General features: G+C 45.9%; 1 protein-coding gene across 10 annotated transcripts in view; it reads left to right on the top strand.

Moving 5' to 3' along the window:
* The first annotated feature begins 1,062 nt into the window (after window positions 1–1,062).
* MGA (MAX dimerization protein MGA) overlaps window positions 1,063–22,219 on the top strand; it is an 83,618-nt gene continuing 62,461 nt past the window's right edge. For 5 of the 10 annotated variants that reach the window (XM_090033374.1, XM_090033376.1, XM_090033375.1 and 2 more), the window contains exons 1-4: window positions 16,128–16,208; window positions 18,086–18,201; window positions 19,440–19,599; window positions 20,793–21,936. In XM_090033374.1, the coding sequence (XP_089889500.1) occupies window positions 20,876–21,936 (1,061 nt within the window). In that variant the 5' untranslated portion in view covers window positions 16,128–16,208; window positions 18,086–18,201; window positions 19,440–19,599; window positions 20,793–20,875. Of the gene's footprint in view, window positions 4,183–16,096; window positions 16,209–16,390; window positions 16,495–18,085; window positions 18,202–19,439; window positions 19,600–20,792; window positions 21,937–22,219 lie in introns of those variants that run through there. The other 5 variants (XM_090033368.1, XM_090033367.1, XM_090033369.1 and 2 more) reach the window with 5 other exon arrangements.

Genomic DNA, 22,219 nt, shown 5'->3' with positions numbered 1-22,219 from the left:
TTCAGTACAGGTCCAGTCTATACTAAATGTTTAAACAATGCATACAGCTAGTTTAGGCAATGTGTTACAACTATATTCCCTGACCCAGCTGTATTTATAGTATAGGCCAGGGAATTTTTTTCTGAAATTGTCTCAGGGATTTAGGAGCCTAAGTTCAATTTTCAAAGGTGCTAAAGTCCCATATTGGGAGTTAAATGGAATTTAAAGGCCAGTTTTATTAAAGTAACCACTAGGTACATAAGTCACCCTTGAAAATTTGTGATTCAGGCTCTTAAAGTAGGTTCCTCAAAGGTATTTAGAACCCTGACTCCCATTCATTTCAACGGAAGGTTGAAGCCAAACATCTCTTTTACAACTGTCACTATGACTTTTGAAAATTTATCCCAGAACCACAGACACTTTCTTAGAACTCAGTACCCTGTGTCATCACTCTTCATGTTTTCTAGCTAGCTTTCATTCCATGTGATCTTGCTTGTGGCCAGTCTAATTTGAAATAGTGCTGAGGTAAGATTTAGCAAGATGATAAAATGTTTCACTAAAATTGGGATAGAGAAATAGCATTCTCTTTGCCTATTTAGCTTCATTCTTAGAAAAGGAATTGAGTTTGTCTGGTATGATTTACTGGTTATAAAACCATGTTGCTTATTACTCATAATTCTGTTTCCACTAGAATTTTGCAGATTTTTAAAATATTTTTTCCTTACTCATTACACAGCATTCTATTTTTATGTATAAAATAAATATATATTGTATATATAAAAATAAATATATAATTCACAATATAGAATATATCATTCTTATATATTTTCTTGTGTTGAAGAAGATATGGCCTGCAATTATTAGACATCCTAGTATATGAATAACAGGCATCTGTTTCTCATTAATCAGCTAATAACTATGGTCTCTGACTTGCAAATGTTTAAAAAACAGACTTAACTTTATACGAGTAGTTCTGTTGAAGCCAATGAGATTCCTCCTCATTGGTGTAAAGTTAAGCAGGTGCATAGGCGTTTTAGGTTTGGGTGCCTATAGAAAAGTGCATCATTTGGCATTTGAGTTTATTTAGCTCAGTATATGGTAGTTTTTTCATAACAAGAAAGTTTCCTTAAGTTATCATCTAAACATTCTAAGTTATCATCTAAGTATTCCAATATAAAGAGACCATTCTTTTCAATTAGTTATCAAAAATGCTGAAATGAGACAGTAAGGATTTTAATGCAAGCATGCATTAGGCTGTATTTGTGATGTTGGTTACCTCTGGAATTTTCTCCACGGTTTTTAATGCACTCTACCCTTTTTTACTATTTTATGAATTTTTTATTATGGCATTACCATCAGCCATGTCTTTGGAAAATCCTCCATATCAGCTGGGAGAACAGAAGAACAAATGCCAGCATTCTGCTCAAGCAAACACTGCCAGCATTTAAGCCACATTTATGCAACACCAACTCCCTTGGACAGGACATGTTATAAGGATTCCTGACAACCGGCTCCCAAAACAAGGATTATACTCCCAACTCCCTGATGGTCACTGCTTCAGAGGTGGGCAAAAGAAGTCATTCAATGGGCACATCTACACGAGACAGTTACTAAAAATACTGTGCAACAGAGCATCACAGTACACATAGGTGACATGCAGGGAGGGCACATGGGGCATGTGCCCCCCAAGATTGGCTGCCGCCAAAGTTGCCGAAGGCTTCTGCAGCTGATCACCACTCACCACCTGCCCCGCACTCGCTATCGATGCGGCTGCAAGCAGTCTCACTTGCCACCCCTCCCACCGGCATCTGCAGGCGGTCCCCACTTGCTACTGCTGACACCTCTGCTGGCATCTGTGGGTGGTCCCTGCTGGGGTACAAATGGTATCCCCAGTCTCAGGAGGCACCAGCCATTCATGATAGCACAGACAGTACTAATACGCTACTGCACAGTATTATTAGTCTACTGCGCAGTAGCGTCACCTAAAAGATTTTTGCTGGTGCTACTGCGCGGTAACTCCAGTTATTGTGCATTTATTTAGTACTTGCTAGTAAATACTAAATAAATGTGCAGTAACAACTGTGACACAGCATCTTGTGTAGACACACCTAAAGACCCCGTAAAAGCTAATCTGAAGAAATGCTATAGTAACATCAACACCTTGGGGACTCAAGTACTAAACTGTCACCAGTGGCACTGTTATGTACAAGGCATCAATCATTTTAAGCAAACTTGCCATGCTATGGAAGTGGATGGATGAGAAAGACAAAGGGAAAGAGCTGTGACCGGACATCACCAGGATCTACTCCTTCCTCTCAGAACTATTTGCCATGTCTACAGGTGAACGTGTGGATCTCAGATCAGCTTCCTCAGTCACCTACAGACTCACTGATGGCTTCCCTATTTACTGGAAAACTGTCATCCTCATATCAAGGGACTGCCAACAACAACATATGTCAAACAAAGGCAGAGAGAAATGAGTTTCTAAATATCCTTATTGAAAACCCCTTTCTTCTTATGCCCATATTTTAAGAAATTTGAACACGCATTCTTCCATCCGTCTAACACCCGGATGTCTGAAAGTGATTTCCATTAACTGCAATGACAAATAGTCATGAAGACAGCTTGTCTTATCTCCAGGTTTTCTTGTCAGTAGATCTGTTTCACAACTAAAGAGATTGCTAATTAATATAATGAAACTGATTTTATTTCCATTTTAGAGATATAATAATCACTTTGCCATGACATTTTTTGCTCAAAAATAATGCCAGAATTTATTACTAAGTAGTAATTTTGAGATTCCTCACGCTTATATGCGAACATAAGCTAGGTGTAATCTTCAATGAAATGCTGACCATTGTTAAAAAGCAATCAGGACTCATGGTCTAGGTGATAGCTTTTATTAGACAAACAAGATTTTTAAACAAAATTTGTCTTTAACTGCAATTACAGAATTTTTTTTTGCAAAAATTTTATTGGTTGAATAAAAGATATCACCTCTACCATGAGCTCCAATGGCTTTTTCCTTTACATGAATATGGCTAATGAATACCCGACATTTGTTAAAGTGTTCTTTGTACCAAGAAGTCTTCATTTTTTTGGTTGTGTTGGCTATAACGGGCTTTTTTCCTGCTTCTTTTCATCCTGTATGTTGTAACCTTTGCCACCCAGCAGATTATTTCTGTAGCCAGAGAACTAAGATGCTCAAAAGACACAATGGCGGGTGTCTGGTCTATCCACGCAATTCTTCCATGCGAGTGACTGGTCACATGTGAACCAGCCTGTGTTTTTAAGAAGTTCTCTGTCCCGGAGAACAAATGTTGTCCTGGACACTTATGCCAGAGATTCAATGCAAATGGCACCTCCGCTTGCCGAGCTGGTGCAGTGTGTGGAGAGGCTGTCTGTGGCTTGGGTCATGCCGGGTTTGCCGGTGGACACTGGCCCCTCTGGATTATTCATTCTTCTTATGAAACAGGTCCTTTTGAGTGTTGATGCCACACACGCAAGTGGCTGTGTCAATAGGTGCAGGTGTCTACCCCACGGCTGCCATCTTGTCAACTCCGGCATGGCAGGAGGCTTCCTGCCTGGGGGGGCTCAGTGGGGACAGGTGCTGCGGGGCCGTGTCAAGCCGGCAGTAAGCGGCCGGCGCGTGCGCAGTGCCACTGCCCGGCGGGAGAGCTGTGCCACTTTCAGACGGGACAGGTGGTCCGGAGGCCTCGGTGATATTTCGAGAACACCACTTCCTCGCCCCGCCCCAGCAACGCTCCAAGGGGGGGGGGGCGAGAGGGCGCAGCCGCAGCCAGCCAATGAGGTGCGCGTGCTTGCTCGGCCCACGCGAGAACAGCGTGTTTCCCTCGCGCGAAGGGCGGGGGAAGGGCAGGAAGGGCGTGGCCAATCCGAGGGCCGGAACGCACGTCACGCACAGCCAATCAGGAGCGCGCTCGCCAGGGCGTCGCGAGGCCAGTTTGCCTGCGTGCCCGGAGCCCCTCGCCTCGCAGCCTGCTGGCGAGTCACTGCCGCCTGCTTCCTCCCTCCAGGCTGCCGCGTCGCGCCGGCACCCCGCGGTGGGCCACGTGACGGGCCTAGCAGCCAATGAGGAGGGCGGGCGGCGGCACGCGGCACGCGAGGGCCTCCAGCGCCGCGAGTGGGGCGCGTGGGCCTTGGGGCGGATCGGTGCTGCGTAGAGCCGGCGGCGGGAAGCAGGTAGGTGCTGGCGGCGGGGCCCGGCCCGGCCCTTCCTCCCCCATTTTGAAGTTTTATTCGAGGAGGCGCCGTGCAGTGTGCGCGTCACGTGACCGCGGCGGCCCAATCACACGTGACCGCAGCCGGGAACCTGCCCGCGCCGCGGTTGAGGCCACAGGAGGGGCTGGGTTTGCTCCGCCCTCTCCTCCTCCTCTTGCGAGCGGGGGGCCGGCGGTCACGTGACGGGCGCCCCGGCGGGGGCGGGGAAGGGGCCGGAGTGGCTCTGCATCCGGGCATTGTGGGAGGTGGGCTCGGCTCGGCCCGGCCCCGGGAGGCGGCTGTGTCAGGAGGTGCCGCGGGGCTTCGCCGCATAGGCGACCGGGCAGGGCTGGCGGCCTCGCTTGAGCCGTAGCGCCTGGGGCCGCCCTCACGTGCCTCGCGGGCAGCGCTCCCCGACGCGACCTCGGCCTCGGCTCGTGCGACGGCTCTGCCCCGCCCGGGCGCCTTTCCAGCAGCTTCCTCGCCGAGGCGCGGAGCCAGGGGTGCGGCCGCCACGCAGTAGCTCAACCGCAGCCTGCTGCCCAGCTCCTGTCCCTTCCCTTTCCCTCACCTTGGGGAAGGGCGGGGATCTGGGAGCAGTAGTTTTCCTTGGGGATTCCCCCTCTTCTCTCCACCCAGTCTCACCTGGAGCATTTCTGTGCAGGATTTGCTTCCCACTGACTAGGCCCAAGTCCAGCAAGGAAGCTGTCTTGCCTCCTCTCAAAAGCACTCAGGGGCTGGCACAGGCTGTACTAGGATCACCTGCACCTTATTCTTTTTTTAGGTTTGTTCTTTTAAAAAAAAAAAAGAAGAAAAACATGAATCCTGCACCTACAGGATTAGATACTTAACTCTTAACCATGAAGGAGAGGAGATTTAATAGCAGCCTTCAACTACCTAAAGGGGGGTTTGAAAGAGGATAAAGCTAGACTGTTCTCAGTGGTGGCAGATGATAGAACAAGGAGCAACGGTTTCAAGTTGTAGCAAGGAGAGTTTAGGTTAAATATTAGGAAGAATTTTCACACTAGGAGGGTAGTAAAACACTGAAACAGGTTACCTAGAGAGGTGGTGGAACCTCCATCCTTGGAGAATTTTAAGACCTGGCTAGACAAAGCCTTGTCTGGGATGATCTAGTTGGGAATGGTCCTGCTTTGAGCCCCAGGGGGTTGGACTAGATGTCCTCCTGAGGGCCCTTTCAACCCTGATTTCCTATGATTCGATCTACTTTTTCTTTCTTGGGTCAATTTCATAACTGTATTTGTGGTGGATGTGACTTAATAAGAATCAAGTGATGGTTAGGTGTAGTCTCTCCTTCATAAAAAGTTGAGGAATAAGCGAAGAGTGGGGGATGGCATGTCTTAGACCAGAGGTGGTGAGTTCGTGGCATGGGCAGCCTCCCTGCAGATCAGGAGGGAGCAGGCAGCACAGGGCCAATAGGGCAGGGAGCTTAAAGCAGAGCAGCAGAACAAGTAGGGGGAAAAGGGATCAGAATGGCGCACAAGGAGAACACAGGGCTTAATTTGTGGTACACCTGCCAAAAGAGTTGGCCCCTCATTGTCTTGAACTATCATGTTCCTGTGATTGTGGGTTTTCTGGGTAGTCCAACCGTTAGAATCATCTTCATTTTTTTGAGTTGAGGTTCGGGAGGAAGTGCATGGAAATAAGTTAAGGAAAATGAAGAAAATAAACAGGGGAACACCAAAAAACAGCAAGGAAAAGGAACAGAGAAGATCTGAAAGTGAGGGGTAGACCAAGAGAAAATAAATGAAGTGTTTCTGGTAGGAAAGAATCTGCTGTCCATTGCAAGAACCCCTACCTTTGGAAAAGCCAGTTTTGGACATGAGGAGTAGAGCAACAGGGGAGAGCTGAATTAAACTGTCTTATGTTGGAATGGTGTTCTGATCTGACACATCTTTCAAGAGTAATTTTTTACCCTTCCTGAAAGCCTTCAGTGATCTAAAAGTGCTTTGTAAACACTACACCTCATTATCTCTGTTTAATAGAAGGAGAAACAGAGATGTGGAAATAACTGCCCTGAAATTAAATGGAATAAATCAGTGATGATGTTGAGGAAGAAGAAGAAAGTACAGTTCCCATCTCTTGACACCAGCTTAGGGCTTTCATGAAAAGACTGCTCTTCCAGTTTTTTTTCCAATCGCACTAACAAGGTATAGTCTGTTTTCCCATCAGCTAAGGAGGAGTGGTAAAGAGAGAGAGCCTACCAAAGCCTTTTTTGCGGGGGGAGAGGTTTAGTGGGTTGAGTTGTCATTCTCTGGTAACAATTTGTTGAATGGTTACTTGGTCCTCAATACCAGTGAGCTATTTTTCTGTTAATCTCTGTAACAGACTCCCATTCCAGGTAGCACGATGCCCTGGGAGCCCTCTCAACCCTTATCAACTTTGCTCTCTTTGAGCAATCTCCCCTTCCACTTTCCTGCCACACCTTGATGTATTTATATTTTAGGAAGTGGGAGGCTGCCTCATGGCTCCCCAAGTCTGGTCTCACACTTGAACACAGGTGTTTGGTCTGTGCTCATTACCTTAAGGGCTAATTATGTGGACTGGCCTCCCCAGCACCTGCCTTTCAGATGTCACACATGCTAATTAAGTCATAACTGCCCTTTTGAGCTATGGGCTCTGTTCATCCTTATACCAGGTCCTCTGGGCTTTAGGGACTCTGGTCCCCTCAGTCTCTGGCTGTGGCCCTCCTGACTGTTGGTACCTCCTAGACCAGTTGAGATGCATGGACTCTACAGCTCTGCCCACCTCCAGCTGTGGCCCTTCTTGGCCTTTGGTCCCTACTGAGCCCTGGTCCCACTCTTAGGCCAGTGAGACTTATGGGCACCCTGGCCCTACCTGCTCCCCAGACCCTTCGGCCCTGTGCTCTGTTTTCAAGCCCTCTAGCTTCTGCTCTTTCTCTCTGGGTCCTTTGGCCCTTTGTTGTCTGGGTGGGCCCTCTAGCCCCTATCTCCCTGGCCAGCTGAGACTTCTTTACCTGCCCTTAGTCCCTTCCGCAAACCTCCAGATGCTCCCCAGCACAAGGGCATACTGAATGGGGGCTGGTCCATTGTCTCCAAAGCCAACCCCCCAGTCCTACAGGTGTACTTGAGCCAGAATCACTCTCTCAGCAGCCTGCTCAGGATTTCATTCTGTGTCAGCACCCAAAGTAAAGCTGCCTGCCTACTACTGCAGGCTCTGGGCTTTTATATACCTGAACCCCAGCCCAGCCCTGCCCAGTCAGGTGTCTTCCCTGATTGTTGCCTGAGCTGTTTCTAAAGCCTTCTCTCTTATTAAAGTGACAGTCACGCTAGGTGCCCTGTCACAGTCCCCTTCCTGGTTTTTTTTATTTCAGTTTGTCTGCTCTCTTCAATTCAGACAGTATTTTTCTGAATGAGCCTTCTTCAGAGCTCGTGCACCTCGTACATTCTTGTTGATGGAACTAGCTATTAAGAGTCTGAAATGGGTGAGAATTGTGTAATTTTTATGTGTGACCTGCCACTCCACTTACTGCCACAGTAGCATAAGCAGCAGGACTCTCCTTTTAGTCCATTGTTTTGAACTTTTTAAAATAGAGAGGAGAGAGCTTATTGAAAAATTGCATGGACTTCCTGAGCAGAAATCATACCAGTGATTTCTGATCAAATAGTTGATGAAAAGAATGTAAGATATTTGTAAATGCCACAGTTAAAAGAGCATCTAGATAACTAGCGTGTGTACAGAAGTTGCTTTTTCTGCCACTTTTTAAAAAGGCTTTGTTGCCATGACTTAACAGAAGTGCATAGCTTTATAGAACTTCAAAAATGGGTACAGCACTTTAATTAACCCTTGTTAAATGAGATATTAAATTCAAAGTGCTGTACTTGGGTTGCTGACAGAAGTGATGCTTGTCATGCGCTTGGCCCCCTGAAAGTGCTCTACAGCTGTGCCCTGGCAGAAGTACACAGCTGCAGAGCACTTTAAAAGTGGCTGATTACATGACAAATTGCCCGTCATCTGATGAGGGATAGGATGAAGGTGCTCCAAAGCAGAGCATCTTAGGTAACTTCTGTTAGTTCCTATGCATGATTGGGGCTGGGCTGATGCAGCCCTGACCTGGGTACTGTCTGCAGGAAGGGAAGGGGGAGGGAGGTACGGGCTGGGGTTTGCCCAGCCTGAGCTGGAGTGGGAGGGGTGGATTGGAGCCCCACTGCCTCATGTCCTCCCCATCCCTCTCCCTTTTCCCCCTGCCTCCAGGCAAACCTCAGCCTGCAGGTCCCTCATCTCCCCTCCCTTCCTGCAGATAGCATTGGAGCTAGAGGGGGCAGGGCTAGCCAGGGAGAAGCTGCAGGCAGGCAGGCAGCTTTGCAGTTGAGCCAGTGAAGGAGTGCCAGCTCAATTTCCCCCCTTCTCTTCCCGTAACAGTGAACATCTGCTCAGTGATGGGTGAGGTCACCCTAAATTATGGCAGGCTTTGTGAAGTGCCATGAGTTAAAGCAGGGAGCTGTACATCTGTTAGGTCCCTACAGTGCTTTAAATAACTTCTGTATGCTTGTCAAATTTCTAATCAGTGGAGAAGCCCAAGAAGGCTGTGGAATGCACCTTGTCTCCTAGCTTGGAAAGTGCAGGGAGGATCAGAGCCCCTCCACCCCCTGACCAAACACTACACTTCTGTCATACTTAACTGTAACTGTATAGTGCTGTAAAAAGTGCTCTAAATTATAGCACTGTAAAATGTGCATGGAGTACCTCTGTACACACCCCTAGATTTTTTTTTTTTTTAAAAGAAGAAGAAACTACCAAACACCAGTGTCCTGGGTGAAAACCAGTGTTCTGCTTGTCCATTGCCTTGTGTACACTTTTGTAAGCCCCAGCCCTATAGTTTGCATTGTTTATGGTAGATCTAAGTCTCTTCACTAACATCTATAGGACTCATGCTTGAGAACTGCCTCCACATTGTTGCAGGTTCAGTACTGCTGGAATAGGATACTCCTAGAGATATGCTGCCTCATCTCTAGGTCAGTGTGCAAATGCCACTGAGATGGCAAGGGGAAACCTTTTTTTCCTCCCAAATTCTATATAGTAGTCTGATATGAAATGAGTCATTCATTTCACTCTGATCTCCAGTGTACAGGGGTCCACAAATCAGTGCAACAGAAAGTACTGCTATTGGCTGTAGATGTACAAAGTTCAATTATTTAAGGTGTGGTGATTCTGCTGGAGGTGATCCTGCTTGTGTAATTATGACAGTTGATTACAACGCCCATATTGTATTTAGCCTGAAGATACAAGATGTTTCCGTGCTTGAGGACTGTTAATTTCAGACCTTTTACTAGTCCCAAATTCACTAAAAAAATTCCCCTTCCTCTGAAAAATCTGTTATTGAATGGCAGAAGTAAAGGCCTTCAGTTTTCTCCTGAACAATTTGCTGAACATTTTCTTTAAATGAAAAATGTTTTCTTTAAATTTGCGTATGCAGCTGTGATGTCTCCCTGTAGGCCTCAGTACAAAACATTTTTGAAGCTTCTCAGTTGCCTAAAAAGCTTTATAGTTTAATTTAGATTTAAATTAGACTTTTGAGGTGACATCAGATTTGTCTATTCCATTGCAGTTTTCTGCTCTAATTTCTGTATGGTTTTCAGTTTCTTGTGTCAGAGTCTGTGTAATAATAAGACTCATTGGCTAAATGTGCTGGGCTATGTTTTGTGCTTATGTATGCCTTGCTGCAATCATTGCCACTTCCTGGGGAAAATCAGAAGTAGAATTTAAATGTGTTTATATTACAAATATATTGCAAAACATGAGTGAATAATATAGCTGAACTTAAATTGTCAGTTTAAGAACCTTGCTTGCAGCATGTTGTATACTGATTTGCCAGAGTGACCAAAGATAAGTGACTAAAGCGTATTAGTTTTTTTTTCCCCCCTCACACATCACAAGGTGCTCTTAAATTACCTGTCTTGGACAAGTCAAGAAAATTGTAATAAGTCGTAAATGCCTTTTGCATTCATGCAGAGATGCTTCATTTGCTTGTCAGGAATGCAAAAACTGATTTAAGTTATCCAATAACTTAGAGTTAAAGCTTTAATTGACCCAGGCTGCAGACAGATGTAATATTTAAAGCATTTCAAATGCTTTTGAAATGCTTCGAAGGCCAGCTGTAGAGATACATGTGCACAATGGGGTCTTGAGGGCCTCCTGGGGCTCCAGCAATGGCAGTCTGGCAACAGGGAGCCTGGGTGGCAGCCAGAGTGTAGCTCCAGCTGGCCAGGTGGTGGTGCATGCTCTCACCACATATGCTGCCCTGCTTTTTTCTGCTACAGGGTAGGGTTTTATGTTTTGGGGGTTTTTTGACACCAGGATCTATCTCCCAGTGCCAAAAAATCTCTCCCACTGTAGATTAGCAGCACAGGGAATGCCTGCGTGTGCACTGTGTGTGGCACCACAGACGGATCTGTGGCACTACATACTTCACGTGTGCGCTTGTCTGGACATCCTCTGAAGTGTTAAAAAATAGTCTTTCTTGAACTGTTTTGAAGCACTTCTTAAACAGAGAGGGGACTCACAGTAGGGAGTTGGATGAACAGTCTCACAGCCTGCCAGACTGTCCGGCTGCTGGATTCTTTGGCTTTTCCAGCACTTGAGACCAGGGTGTGTGGCATCAACAGTTGAGTCTTCTTCCCTACTTTGGGGTGGGGGGAAGGGGAGTGTACCTGCAGATCCACTGCAACTTTCTCTAGCACACCCTAGAGTAGCGTTTCTCAACCTGTGGGTTGCGACCCAAAAGTGGGTCGCATGAATATACGAAAGGGTCTCAAACAGATTTTTAAAATGGATTCTCCTTTAAAGGAGAAAAATGTGGGTCTTTCCTTGCTGGCTGGCAGAGTTCCAGACTGATCTCTGGAGGCTGGGGGTGGGGGCAGCTGGTCAAGAGTGAAAGGCACTGGGTTGGGACTGGCCATTGATGTTTGCGAATGGGTCCTGGGACAAAAAGTTGAGAACCACTGCTGCAGAGGATACAGCTATGGTGATTTTTTTTGAAGGTGGGGGTGGGACTGGGAGTGGGAAAATGTGCTTGGGACTGGGGAGATGGGTGAAATCCTTGGGTTTTGGGGTGTTTGTAGTTTGGTTTGTTGTAAGTTGCTCTGAGTCCTTTTGGGCAGGGTAAGATATAATAAGTAAATCCTTAAAATTGCAACATTGCTTCAAGATGAATACAAATTTTCTTGTGTACCCTGTATATAGCCCTCTTCCATTCCTTTAAATAACTGTTTCCATTTACATATGGAGTGTAAACACAAGCCAATGTTTTATCTGGTGTTTAGATTAAGCTGTACCTGTGTGTTTGTTTTATCAGACCTGAGGAAGGGCATTTTGTGCCATAAAGCTCTCTCCCAACTTAAGATTTTTTTTTTCCAGTAAAAGATACTGCTGAAAAACCCTTGCTTATTATGTACCACAGTAACTGAATACTTAAAGTCCACTTCATTATAAAAGAAGTTTAATTTTTAAGTATGTGCGTGTTTGGTCACGTGTCATGATAGTGGTGTTAAACATGTGATTTGTTTCTAGCCTGGGTATGGTAATAGGCCTGTTAAAAAAAGAAAAAGTGATTTTGAAACATTACAAAAAGAAATTCCTTTCCCCTCCCCAAGTTAGTTTATATTTCAGAAACAAGTCAGTTCTCTGAAATGTGTCTGGTTGAGATAGTATCTGGTAACATGTATGCAGCATGAAAAACAGGAGAACACTGAGTGACATCAACTAGCCGGAGGGTAGCATTTATTTTTGGTAACTCCCTTCTGGCCCAGATGTAAAAGTCCTGTGCATCTGATCAACTTAGAGCATTTCTACTTTTGAAGTCTGAGCTCTGAGTATTTATATAGGGGCAGATGTGATTTTTCTTTCCTCATTTGCCTGCTTCTCACATTAATGTAGTGAGGACCGCCAGTGTATAATTCATGCCTTATTGTGTTATAAGTTAATAATTTAAGAACCAAATTACAGAGTTGATAACATACATTTTGATACATTTAGAGCATAATTCAAGCTACAACACATCTTGTATAAATGACATAAAAGAGGTATTTGGATAATATATTTTAATATTGGTTGTTATTGATGTCCAGAACCCTACACCTTCTTATGGATGGATTTAAAGCTGTCATACTAGTATTAAGATGCTTTCCTCATGGAGCTTTTCAAGTAATTGTACTTTGGATGCTTGTTTATGGACTGTGCCTTAAAACTTCATATAAAAGTATGTAGAGAACTTAACAATAATTGCACTGTTTTATTGATAAATTGCTTAATCTGCCTTTAAGGTGTACCATATGAATTGCTAAACATGGATTGTAGGGAGGGCTAATTTCACTGAAGCATCTTTAACAACTCTGTACTGATTTGAGAGGTTCTGTAACTTCCAAAATACTCATAAATTATAACATTGAGCTTTACTCCTATGGCAAAGCCTTATTCACATGTGAAACCTACCAAGTGGAGTTATTCCATATTACTTGGCTATTCCAATATAACTCCCTGAGCAGACAGTGACTTTTATTTCTGAAGCAAAATCATTAAGTCCTCTTGGAACATTATCTACAAAAGAATGTATTGTAAAATAGGTATAGCACCTGGCTTGAGGGCAAAATTCAGCCCTCAGAGCTATGGTATCTGGCCTGTGGGGCTCCCTTCCCTGCTGCCAAATGACCAAGTCCTTACTGTGGCAGGATAAGGCCTGGGATGTCCCTTTCTCCTTGCATCTCCCCCTGGCCCCCCAGCCAGGTGACAGCTGGGCTGGGTTGGGTTTTTGCCGCCTCTTATCCTGATTAGGCACACTGGGAAAAGTGAGGCCCAGGCCCACTCTGGCTGCATGGGGGAGTGGACAGAGGAGATGAGGTCAGGCATTGGGGGTCTCTCTCCCCCGCCCCCCAACCTTCTCCCATGCAGCCAGTGGGCTTGGGCCTTGCCTGCCCCCATGTGCCAGATCAGGATAGACTGGGAAGTGCCCATCCAGCCCACAAGGCAAAAAAGTTGGGCACTACTAGTATAGGGGACTGTAGAGTCTGGTCAGTTTTCCCTGGTCAGCAGACCCTAACATTATAAGGGGACCTGTTTCCTCATTCCTTTACTCCTAGTGCCCTAAATACTTTTGCTGCTTCTTCCAGTATTGCTTTAGACTGCCTCCTTACCAAAGAAAGGATTAGAATAGCATGACCCTTATGTTGTCTCTACATTAGCAAACTTTTTACTTGCAGTTCACCACTGGAGGCAGTGGTAAGGTGAGCTGTAGTGTAGATAAGGGGATGAGACCATGTAATAGCAAAAATAGCTGAGAGGTATCTTCATTGCTCCTTTTGTAGTTTTCACAGGTAAAGTAAAACTAGTGAGGAATTTATGCTAAGCAGCTTGCTAATTTAAATTAAATCTTAGACTTACTCTGTCACTTAACTTTTGAGGGGAGCAGAAATATTTTGAAGTGTAGGAAAACAGGACAAGAGAAAATAGTGAAACAGCTAGGAAGCAGAAAGATGAGATGAGACTGAAGGGGAATGTTCAAGGGCAGAGAACGGGACATATAAAGAAAAAAATGAGAGGAATAAAATATTAGAGGGAAATGGTTTTTTTGGTTTTTTTTAAGATAACAGAAAGGAGACCTACAAGTCCTGACCTAGTGGCTTCGTTTTTTATATATGAGCTAAAATTCTTTGTTGTACATCTGAGCTGCTGAAACACTTTCTTGAAACCCCTCCCCCCCTTTTTCAAACTAAGTGAAAATAATTGTTGGTGCAAATAATTCTGGTAGTTTTTAAGAGAGTGATTTTTGAATTGTGGGAGAAATTGAACTCAATGTTGGTAGCCTCTTGTGGTTTGGATGGTTCTTCTCACATACCTTGCCTTATCTTAGAAGTTTTTTGGGGGTGGGGGGAAGGTTTCCTGGTGAAGATAAACAGTAATGTAGACCAAGAGGAAGTTCCCTTTTTTTTTTTTTAATAGTACCTGAACAAGCATGTGACATTTGAGTCCTGCAGTGATAATGTGACATGTACTTCAACAATCTGTATACAACAGAGAAGTCTGCTCGCACTTTCCCTTTCACTATTTCTTTGCTGGTCCTTCCTTGTTTTTTAAATCTAAAACATAAATATTTCTTTACTTGTCAAGGTGTATCCATGTTCTGCCTGACAGCTTGCAAAGAACATTTTTTCTGACTATTTCATTGCTGTAGTAAAAGATACAGCATTTATCCAAAGAACCTTCTCTGCCTGTGTCCTTAGACCAACACTGCTACAACTAACAACCCTTGTTCTGATGCATATCCATCTGTTGTCGGGAGAGGAGGGGCTGTTTGTGCAGTTTCTTTATTCTGTGATGTTCCTGGAGTCCAGAGGATGTGCCCATAAGCATATGGATAAAGTTTTGTTGTTTATAAAGTCATGGGAGGGCTGGCCTTTCCTAAATTGGCCAGCTCCTCAGTATTATTTTAGCAATGATGGGATAACTATGCTACCAAAACTGAAGGAATCTTTGGTGGCTACCTTCTTATAGTAGGCCTCTTATCCATCTCAAGCTTCAGGTTTGCTGATTTGGTAGCTTGGCCTCTCAGTATTTATTAAGTTGGACATTTTGGCACCCTGATAAATGACTGTGTTTTCCCAAAATTGTGGCTAGGTTTTAAAAGGTAAAAAAGCCAAACTGATGCTCTTTTGTTTGGAGTTCTGTCCACAGGTTGGCAGATGAAATAAACAGTTAAAAAATCCTTACCCATTGCGTGGGTTTCCCCCACCTCTCCATTTAATGCTAAGATTGTATGTATTTATGGGAACACTGGGGAGGTTTGCGCACAGCCCTGGTCTCCTTCAGTGGGATTAGGGCAGACAAGGTTCTTCAGGTAGATGTGATATTGTTTATTAGACCAGCTTCAGTAGGCTTTGCTTTACACTCAAGTCCTTGCATATCAAACTGTTAGCCATCTAGGAAAAAATGAACAGGAGCTTCCAAGCCCAGAGAAGGCCAAGGAGACTTTTTTGTTGGGAGGAAATCTAAGAGCTTATAAGAGTTCTAATTAAATACTTCAGTTGACATAGAGAACTGATTTATTTAATGCAGTGTGACTGACTCGGTGCAGAGGGTAAATCCCGGTCGGTCTCTGCCTTCTAGTAGGTTCAGTGACTTAAGGAAGTGATTTAACAAAAGCCGCGTCTGCCTTCAGTTCCTCGGGAACGCGTCCAGCGTCAGCCTTTAGGTCCGAGCGCCTGCTCCGGGGGCCGCCGCCCCGCGGCCGGCCCGGCCCGGACTACAGCGAGAGCGGTCTCGCGCCGAAGCGAGCGGGAAGTCTTGTGTTGTCAGGGGCGGGTGACCTGCTTGTTTGCTGCTTGCCCGGCGGGGAAGCCGGGGGCCGGGCCGCCCTCTGCAGGACGCCACTTGCACCTCCTCAGTGGCAGCCACGAGCCCCAGCGCGGGTAGGGGGTTTAAGGGCTGCTGCTCCCGCGGCCGGAAGGACCTGGGAGCGGGGGTCGGACGCGAGCCCGGCAGCGCGGGCGGGCCTGGCCCCTGTCGGCGGCGGCTGGCGAGCCGCGGGGCGGGCCGTGCCCGGACCCCCGCGCGGGGAGCGGAGCCGGCGGCCGGCGTGGCCCTTTCCCTTCCCCCTTGCCACCGCGGGCTGCGGGGCGGGCCGGGGCCCGCCGGGGCTTCGAAGGCAGCGCCGCCTCGTCGCCCGCACCCCACGCAGCAGGGGAGGCGCCGGGAGCTGCGGGGAGGGGAGGCCGGTGGCGGCCGCGCCTCGAGAGCCGCGACCGCCCGGCCCCACGCAGCCGCCGCCGCGGCCAGGGGGAGCGGAGCGAGGGCCGCGGGCGCGGGCTCGGGCCGGGCACGTGACAGGCGGCAGGCGGGAGGGAGGGGGACGCGGGCAGGCGGCGCGCCTGCGCGCGCGGCGGCGCGGTGACGTCAGGCGGTGCGCACGCACGTTCTCCCCAGCTGGCGGACACACGGTCCGCGCGGGCGGCGGGACGCGGAGGCCCGGTGGCCGCACGGTAACGGCGGTGCGGGGGGCGCGGTGGCCCCGCTTGTGTTGGGCCCTGCCTCGCCCCCGCTGCCCTCCGCTGCGCGCGCGAGCCCCGCGCGCCTCCTGCCGGCCGCGGCAGCCGCGAAAATTGACACCAGGCGCCGCCACGAGGCGGCAGGGCCCGGGCGCGGTTGCGCATGCGTGTGGCGGCCGATCCGCGGGGAACGCGCGAGGCGGCGGCTCGGGGCGCAGCTGCCGCGTCCGACCTCGTGCGAGCGCGGAGACCCCCCTGCTCCCCACCCCCGGTCCTCCTGGTGCGCCTGGCCGCGGGGTCACGTGGGGGGCGGGGCCGGGTAGAGCGAGCCCGTGGGGGGGAGGGGCGGCCCCCGGAAGAGCCGTAGGCGGGGACTCAGGCGGCCCGCTGTTGCTGCTCGGTGCGAGGGTGGCTACTTGAGCGCAGGGGCCGCGCTCCCCCTCTCTCCGCCTACGTGCAGGCTGCGGCGGTTGTCTCTGGCACTGGCGAGCCCCGTCACCTCTGCCCCTCCCCCGGGCTGGGCTGGGCTGGGCTGGGCTCGGCCCGGCCCGGCCCGGCCGCACGAACACGCTCGAGGCCGCCTCGTGTATCAGCTTCCCGGGCCGCTGATGCGGAAGCTGGTGGGAACTTCCTGCCCCTGCCTCCGCGTGGGCCTGACTGCGCTGCGCCTGAGGCTGGGGGCTGGGGGTGGTGGGCAGCTGCTATGAGCCAGCTGCGAGGCACTCCCACAACCTCCTCTTTTCAGGGCAGGTCACTCCCCTCTGGCTTTCCTCATTGGTGGCTTGGCTGAATTTTTTAAAGCCACTATTTATAGTGGCAGCAGAAGTCAGGCCACATACAGGCTTCCTGAAAGCTAGGGGAAATCAATTTTCAGCTGCTCCATTCGAGGCCCTTTCCACACGTTTCATGTGTTTATTACTGGTTTTTGTCTCTGTCAGTCTGTGCAGAGCATCTGAGCACCTGTGGCGGAGAAGAGTTTAACTCCTGAATTTCCTCACCTGGGGTGTGAACTCTCAAATATAAGATGCTGTTTTTTGTTGTTTTTTTTAAGTAGCGAGGTTTTTGTTTTGTTTTTTTTGGTAGCAAAATCATTTGTCATTGAGCTTGTAAATAAATAAATGTACAGTGTTAAGGTGGTCATGTCCTGCAAACACTCAGATGAAAGACAAAAGAAAACACACCAAGCATATATGTGCATACACAGGGACTGAATGATATTTTGCTTATTAAAAAGGACATTGTGTGCTAAAATGAAGAGCTCCACATTCTGTATGGGATATGTAGGTATATACTAATGTAAACTTGCAGTTTTTTTATTTTTATGTTTGTTTGTACCTCTACGTGTTTGCGCACACACACTTTAAAAGTCTGAGCTCTATTTCTATAGAAAAGCACATCTGTCCCTTCTTTTCCCATTAGCCTGCTTCTCATTAATGTAATGAAGATCTCCAGTGTGTAATTGATGCCTTACTGTATTAAACCTATAAACACATTTTTAAGAACCAAATTACAGAGTTGATACCAGCATACATGCTAGTACATCACAGCATAATTCAACCTGCGTCACATCTTTTATGTCATGTTATACGAGATATATTTGGATGACATATTTTAGTATTGTTTGTTACTGGTATGTATGTGTATAAATAAAAATAATGATCTCTGTAATGATAAAATACAGAGTTCTTCATTAGCACACGGTATCTTTTTAAATAAGCAGACAGCCAGTCAGTCTAACTGCCTGTTTGTTTAACTTATTGTTATTTTTAAGGATGTGACCTTAATAACACTCCCTGCATTTCAATAGCATCGTTCATATGAAAATTTTTAAATCATTTTACAAAGGCCCAATCTTGCTCTGTCCCCTGCAGGTCTCCACCTGCACAGATTGTATTGCGGAGTTGGGGCAGCGTTTTCAAAACAGAACTGAGCATTACATATAGCATTGTGTAATTTGAACTCCAACTGTATCTGGAAATATTTTAAGGTATGAAAAAATGTTATCTCTCTTTTCTTCCCAAAACAAAATAAAAACCAGAAGAATTTGTGACTCAAAGCAGCTAAAATGAAAATGTATTATTAGTCTTAAAAGTTGCTTTAATGTAGCTGTTATGTCACACTTCGAAAAGTGGACTAAACTATTTTGTACTTGCTCTGCTTTAAAGGGTTCTATGTGTGTTGTCTGTGTGGAGTAACACATATAATGCATATAAATTGTCTGGATTTAAGGTGGATTTTTAGAAATAGGCACCGCTGTTTTCAAGTGATGTTATGGTGGCAGCATCTTCAACCTCCAGCCCTCTGCCCTTTGTTTTCTTTATACCCTGCATGTACACAATATTGAATAGACTTGTACTGATTCAATTCAAGTAATATGCAAGGAAAATATGATGGTAAAGTCTTGGAGTGAAAAGGTCTTGAAGTTTTGTGTGGACTATGAGAATTAAAGTCACTTTCCAGAACAATATTATGCAGCTGTTCAGTTTTGTGCAAAGGAACAGACATTTGCTTCTTCATGGACGAATAAAAGGTTAAAACCTTGTATATTCAGGTAGACAAATGTTCAGTCTCCTCTTTTCCGTATACTGGTAGGAGATAATTATAACAGTACTGTTGATTTTTTTTTTTTATTTTTTTTTTTTCTCATTTGGATGATTAGTCTTCATGAGGTCCCAGTTACATTTCTTTATAGGTGAAGATGTTATCATCTTCTCTAGCTTCCCATTGTAAAACCTTGTTTCAGTAGCTTATACATTTTGGAATGAAGTTTTCCATGTTAAAACCTGCCTTGGGCTGACTTTTTTGAAAGTTCCAGGAAAAACACATGATTTAGTCATTCCCAAGAATGACAGGTAGTTGAATACATTATTTACACTTTGTATGTTTGTGGCTGCCCTGGTACAAGGCACTGGAACTGAGAGAAAAGAGACCGTCTTCTTTGTGATAACCGCCTTCTTGGTGGCACCCAGACGACTTGGAGAGGAGGAAATGTTCTGGCCTCTAAGGAAAACAGAGAAAAGCTGAATCAATGCAGAGGGATAGATTTGGGGATGGGAGCCTGGATGAAAGAGGGTAGTTTGGGGCTTTAAGGTAATGGGGGCAAAGACTGAACTGAGACAGCTGAGGGGGGAGGGGGAAACTGATGCACAGATAGTGGCAGAAGGGATCAGGCTGGATGAGACTGTGTAGAAGGGTCTGTGACCACTAGACCAAACTATCTTCCAGAACCAAGAATGGAATCCAAGATTCATGTGTGTGTTCCTTCTACCCGTCTTGCGGCCAGCCCACGTAGAGGATGATGAGCTGCTATTGCTAGTAGTTAATGATACCACAAGTGATACTCTCTTCTGAGGTTCTAAAAGTTCCAAATCTGGTGATGGCCCAGGTGGGTGTCAAAATGATTCTGCATGATGGACTTTCTTTTGAATTTTCTAGTTTGCTGTTTAAAAACACAAAAATCCGAGAAAACCTTCAAAATTGCATGGTAAACCCCTACATTAAAACAATATTACTGTAGTAAGATCAAACCCTAAAACAGAAATTGAGAATTCCGGGGGGGGGGCTGCCTCTGCAACCCTGATAGCACAATTATGTGACTGTATTATAGTTTTCCAGTGGACCCTCTTCATTCAGTGCACAAGACGGACAATGTTTACCAAACAGCTATTCAGTATTGTTCAGTGCATGGCCTCATGTTGCCTTTACTGCATAATATTGACACCCAGATCTGAAGATAGGAAATCCTGTAAAGAAATAAGTGATTATGTGTGGAGCTCTTCACTATGATACACAAATGCTTCGGAGACACTAATGGATTTATTTTTGAAAGTCTTGAGTTAGATGAAGGGGTGGGTGGGAAAGTGAAGCAGAGAGATGAAAATCAAAAGTACCTGTTAATTTTGGATGTTCCATTTGTGACCTTTAGAACCTGGTGCCATTTAAAGTGCACTTTATATGTTCAAATGCATCTCCCATTGACTTCATTTTCAGTTGAAAGCTCAGTACTTCTGTAAATCAGAATCCAGAGTCTTAAATCAGATACCTAGAAAATAAGGAACACTCAAGTAGTGACCATCTGTGTAAAGTCTGGTTTAGATTTATTTGTGTAGAAACGGGTTTAAATTCTAGTCTCTTGGACAACAGTGAACTACCTTAACCACAAAACTATTTTCTCTTTCGACACACTCTTACCTCGTCCAACACCAACATTTCAACTTCAGCATGTAAAGCAGAGGTCTTGCAGATAACAGCCACGTTCATTACATAGTCCTATTTCTTCTCTGAAGCTAGCTGTATATCCTATTGAAAGGCAGGAGTTCTGAGGGGAAAATAGTATGTAAACATTTAATTAAAGGTTATCATAGTGCAAGGGGTCCAAATTAAGTTTGTACAAACAACCTTTGATTTCTAATTTTGTCTTTGAATTTGCAAGCTTAATGTTCTTTTGGTTGATAAAGCTGGTGAAGTGAGAGATCATGAAGAGTACTTTTCTCTTGTGACTCAGTTCCTCTCCTTTAGTGAGGAATTATATTGTGTTCCATTTACTGTGATTAATTAGGTTGATTTTGTTGTTTTCAGGATGGTGAGCACAGGAAGAGAACTGCCAGAAAATCTGTGAAAAACTTGCTGTTAAATTAAGAGAATTTACTACTGTGTCCATCATGGAGAAACCACAGTTTGTTTTGGGTAACCGGGAAAGTGGGACTGTGTCTGGTGCAGCACCCACTTTTTTCGTTATCTTGAAACAGCAGCAAGGAAATGGGAAAGCTGATCAAGGAATTCTGGTAGCAAATCGCGATGCTTGTGCTCTTGCCAGCAGTGTGACAAATCCAGTCAAATCCAAAGTCAAGACCTGTCTTCCAGCTGATTGTGTCTCAGGGGGCATCACTGTCACCTTGGATAACAACAGTATGTGGAATGAGTTCTACCATCGCAACACTGAGATGATTCTGACCAAGCAGGGGAGGCGTATGTTTCCATACTGCCGGTACTGGATTACAGGCCTAGATTCCAACCAGAAATACATTTTAGTCATGGACATCTCTCCTGTGGACAATCACCGCTATAAATGGAATGGTCGTTGGTGGGAGCCCAGTGGGAAGGCTGAGCCCCATGTTCTGGGGCGAGTGTTTATTCATCCAGAGTCACCTTCTACTGGTCAGTACTGGATGCATCAGCCAGTGTCTTTCTACAAACTCAAGCTTACCAATAATACTCTGGACCAGGAAGGACATATTATTTTGCACTCCATGCACCGCTATCTGCCACGACTTCATTTGGTACCTGCAGACAAAGCCACAGAAGTTATCCAGCTAAATGGCCCTGATGTCCACACCTTTACCTTCCCACAGACCGAATTCTTTGCTGTGACAGCCTATCAGAACATTCAGATTACACAACTGAAAATAGACTACAACCCTTTTGCTAAAGGATTCAGAGACGATGGACTGAACAGTAGACCTCAGCGTGATATAAAGCAAAATAACTCGGAACAGGAGGGAGGTAGTGTTTCCAGCTCTCCCAGCAATCGTGGTCGTTCCATGGAAGCTGATGGATTAGATTCACAGCAGAGGGATTTAGAGTCTTCATTCAGTGGTCAGAATCCATCAGATATAGACTTGGAGAAAGAATCCTTTAATGCAGAACGGGACTTCCTAGGCTTCCTGGATGCTGACATGCCTTCTGGTGGTATGCCAAAGTTAAAGCAAGAAGTATCTGAAAGGTAGGAATACATTTAATTTTTGGTCATTGGCTGGGCACTCAATAAAATGTGATGTGATTTGGTGGTGGGAGGACTTATATTGAAAACTTAGCTGGCCTGATAATCCAGGATAATTTTAGGTTGTAAGCCTCTGTCAGCAAAGTTTTAGGGGATGAAAATTCATGTCTCGATACTTTTGTTTCCCCAATGCTTCAGATAAATCAGATTTTTGGAGGTCAGAACCTGTCACCCTATACCTATCAACTTTCCTTTAAAGGCTGCTTGAGGCTCCTGTGTACTGCAC

The sequence above is a fragment of the Crocodylus siamensis genome, chromosome 2 (assembly GCF_052110815.1).
Source record: "Crocodylus siamensis isolate JL-2025a chromosome 2, ASM5211081v1, whole genome shotgun sequence".
In the NCBI taxonomy this organism is placed as follows: Eukaryota; Metazoa; Chordata; order Crocodylia; family Crocodylidae; genus Crocodylus; species Crocodylus siamensis.
The sequence above is the reverse complement of the archived record's forward strand: the minus strand, read 5'-3'. Positions and strand labels throughout refer to the sequence as shown.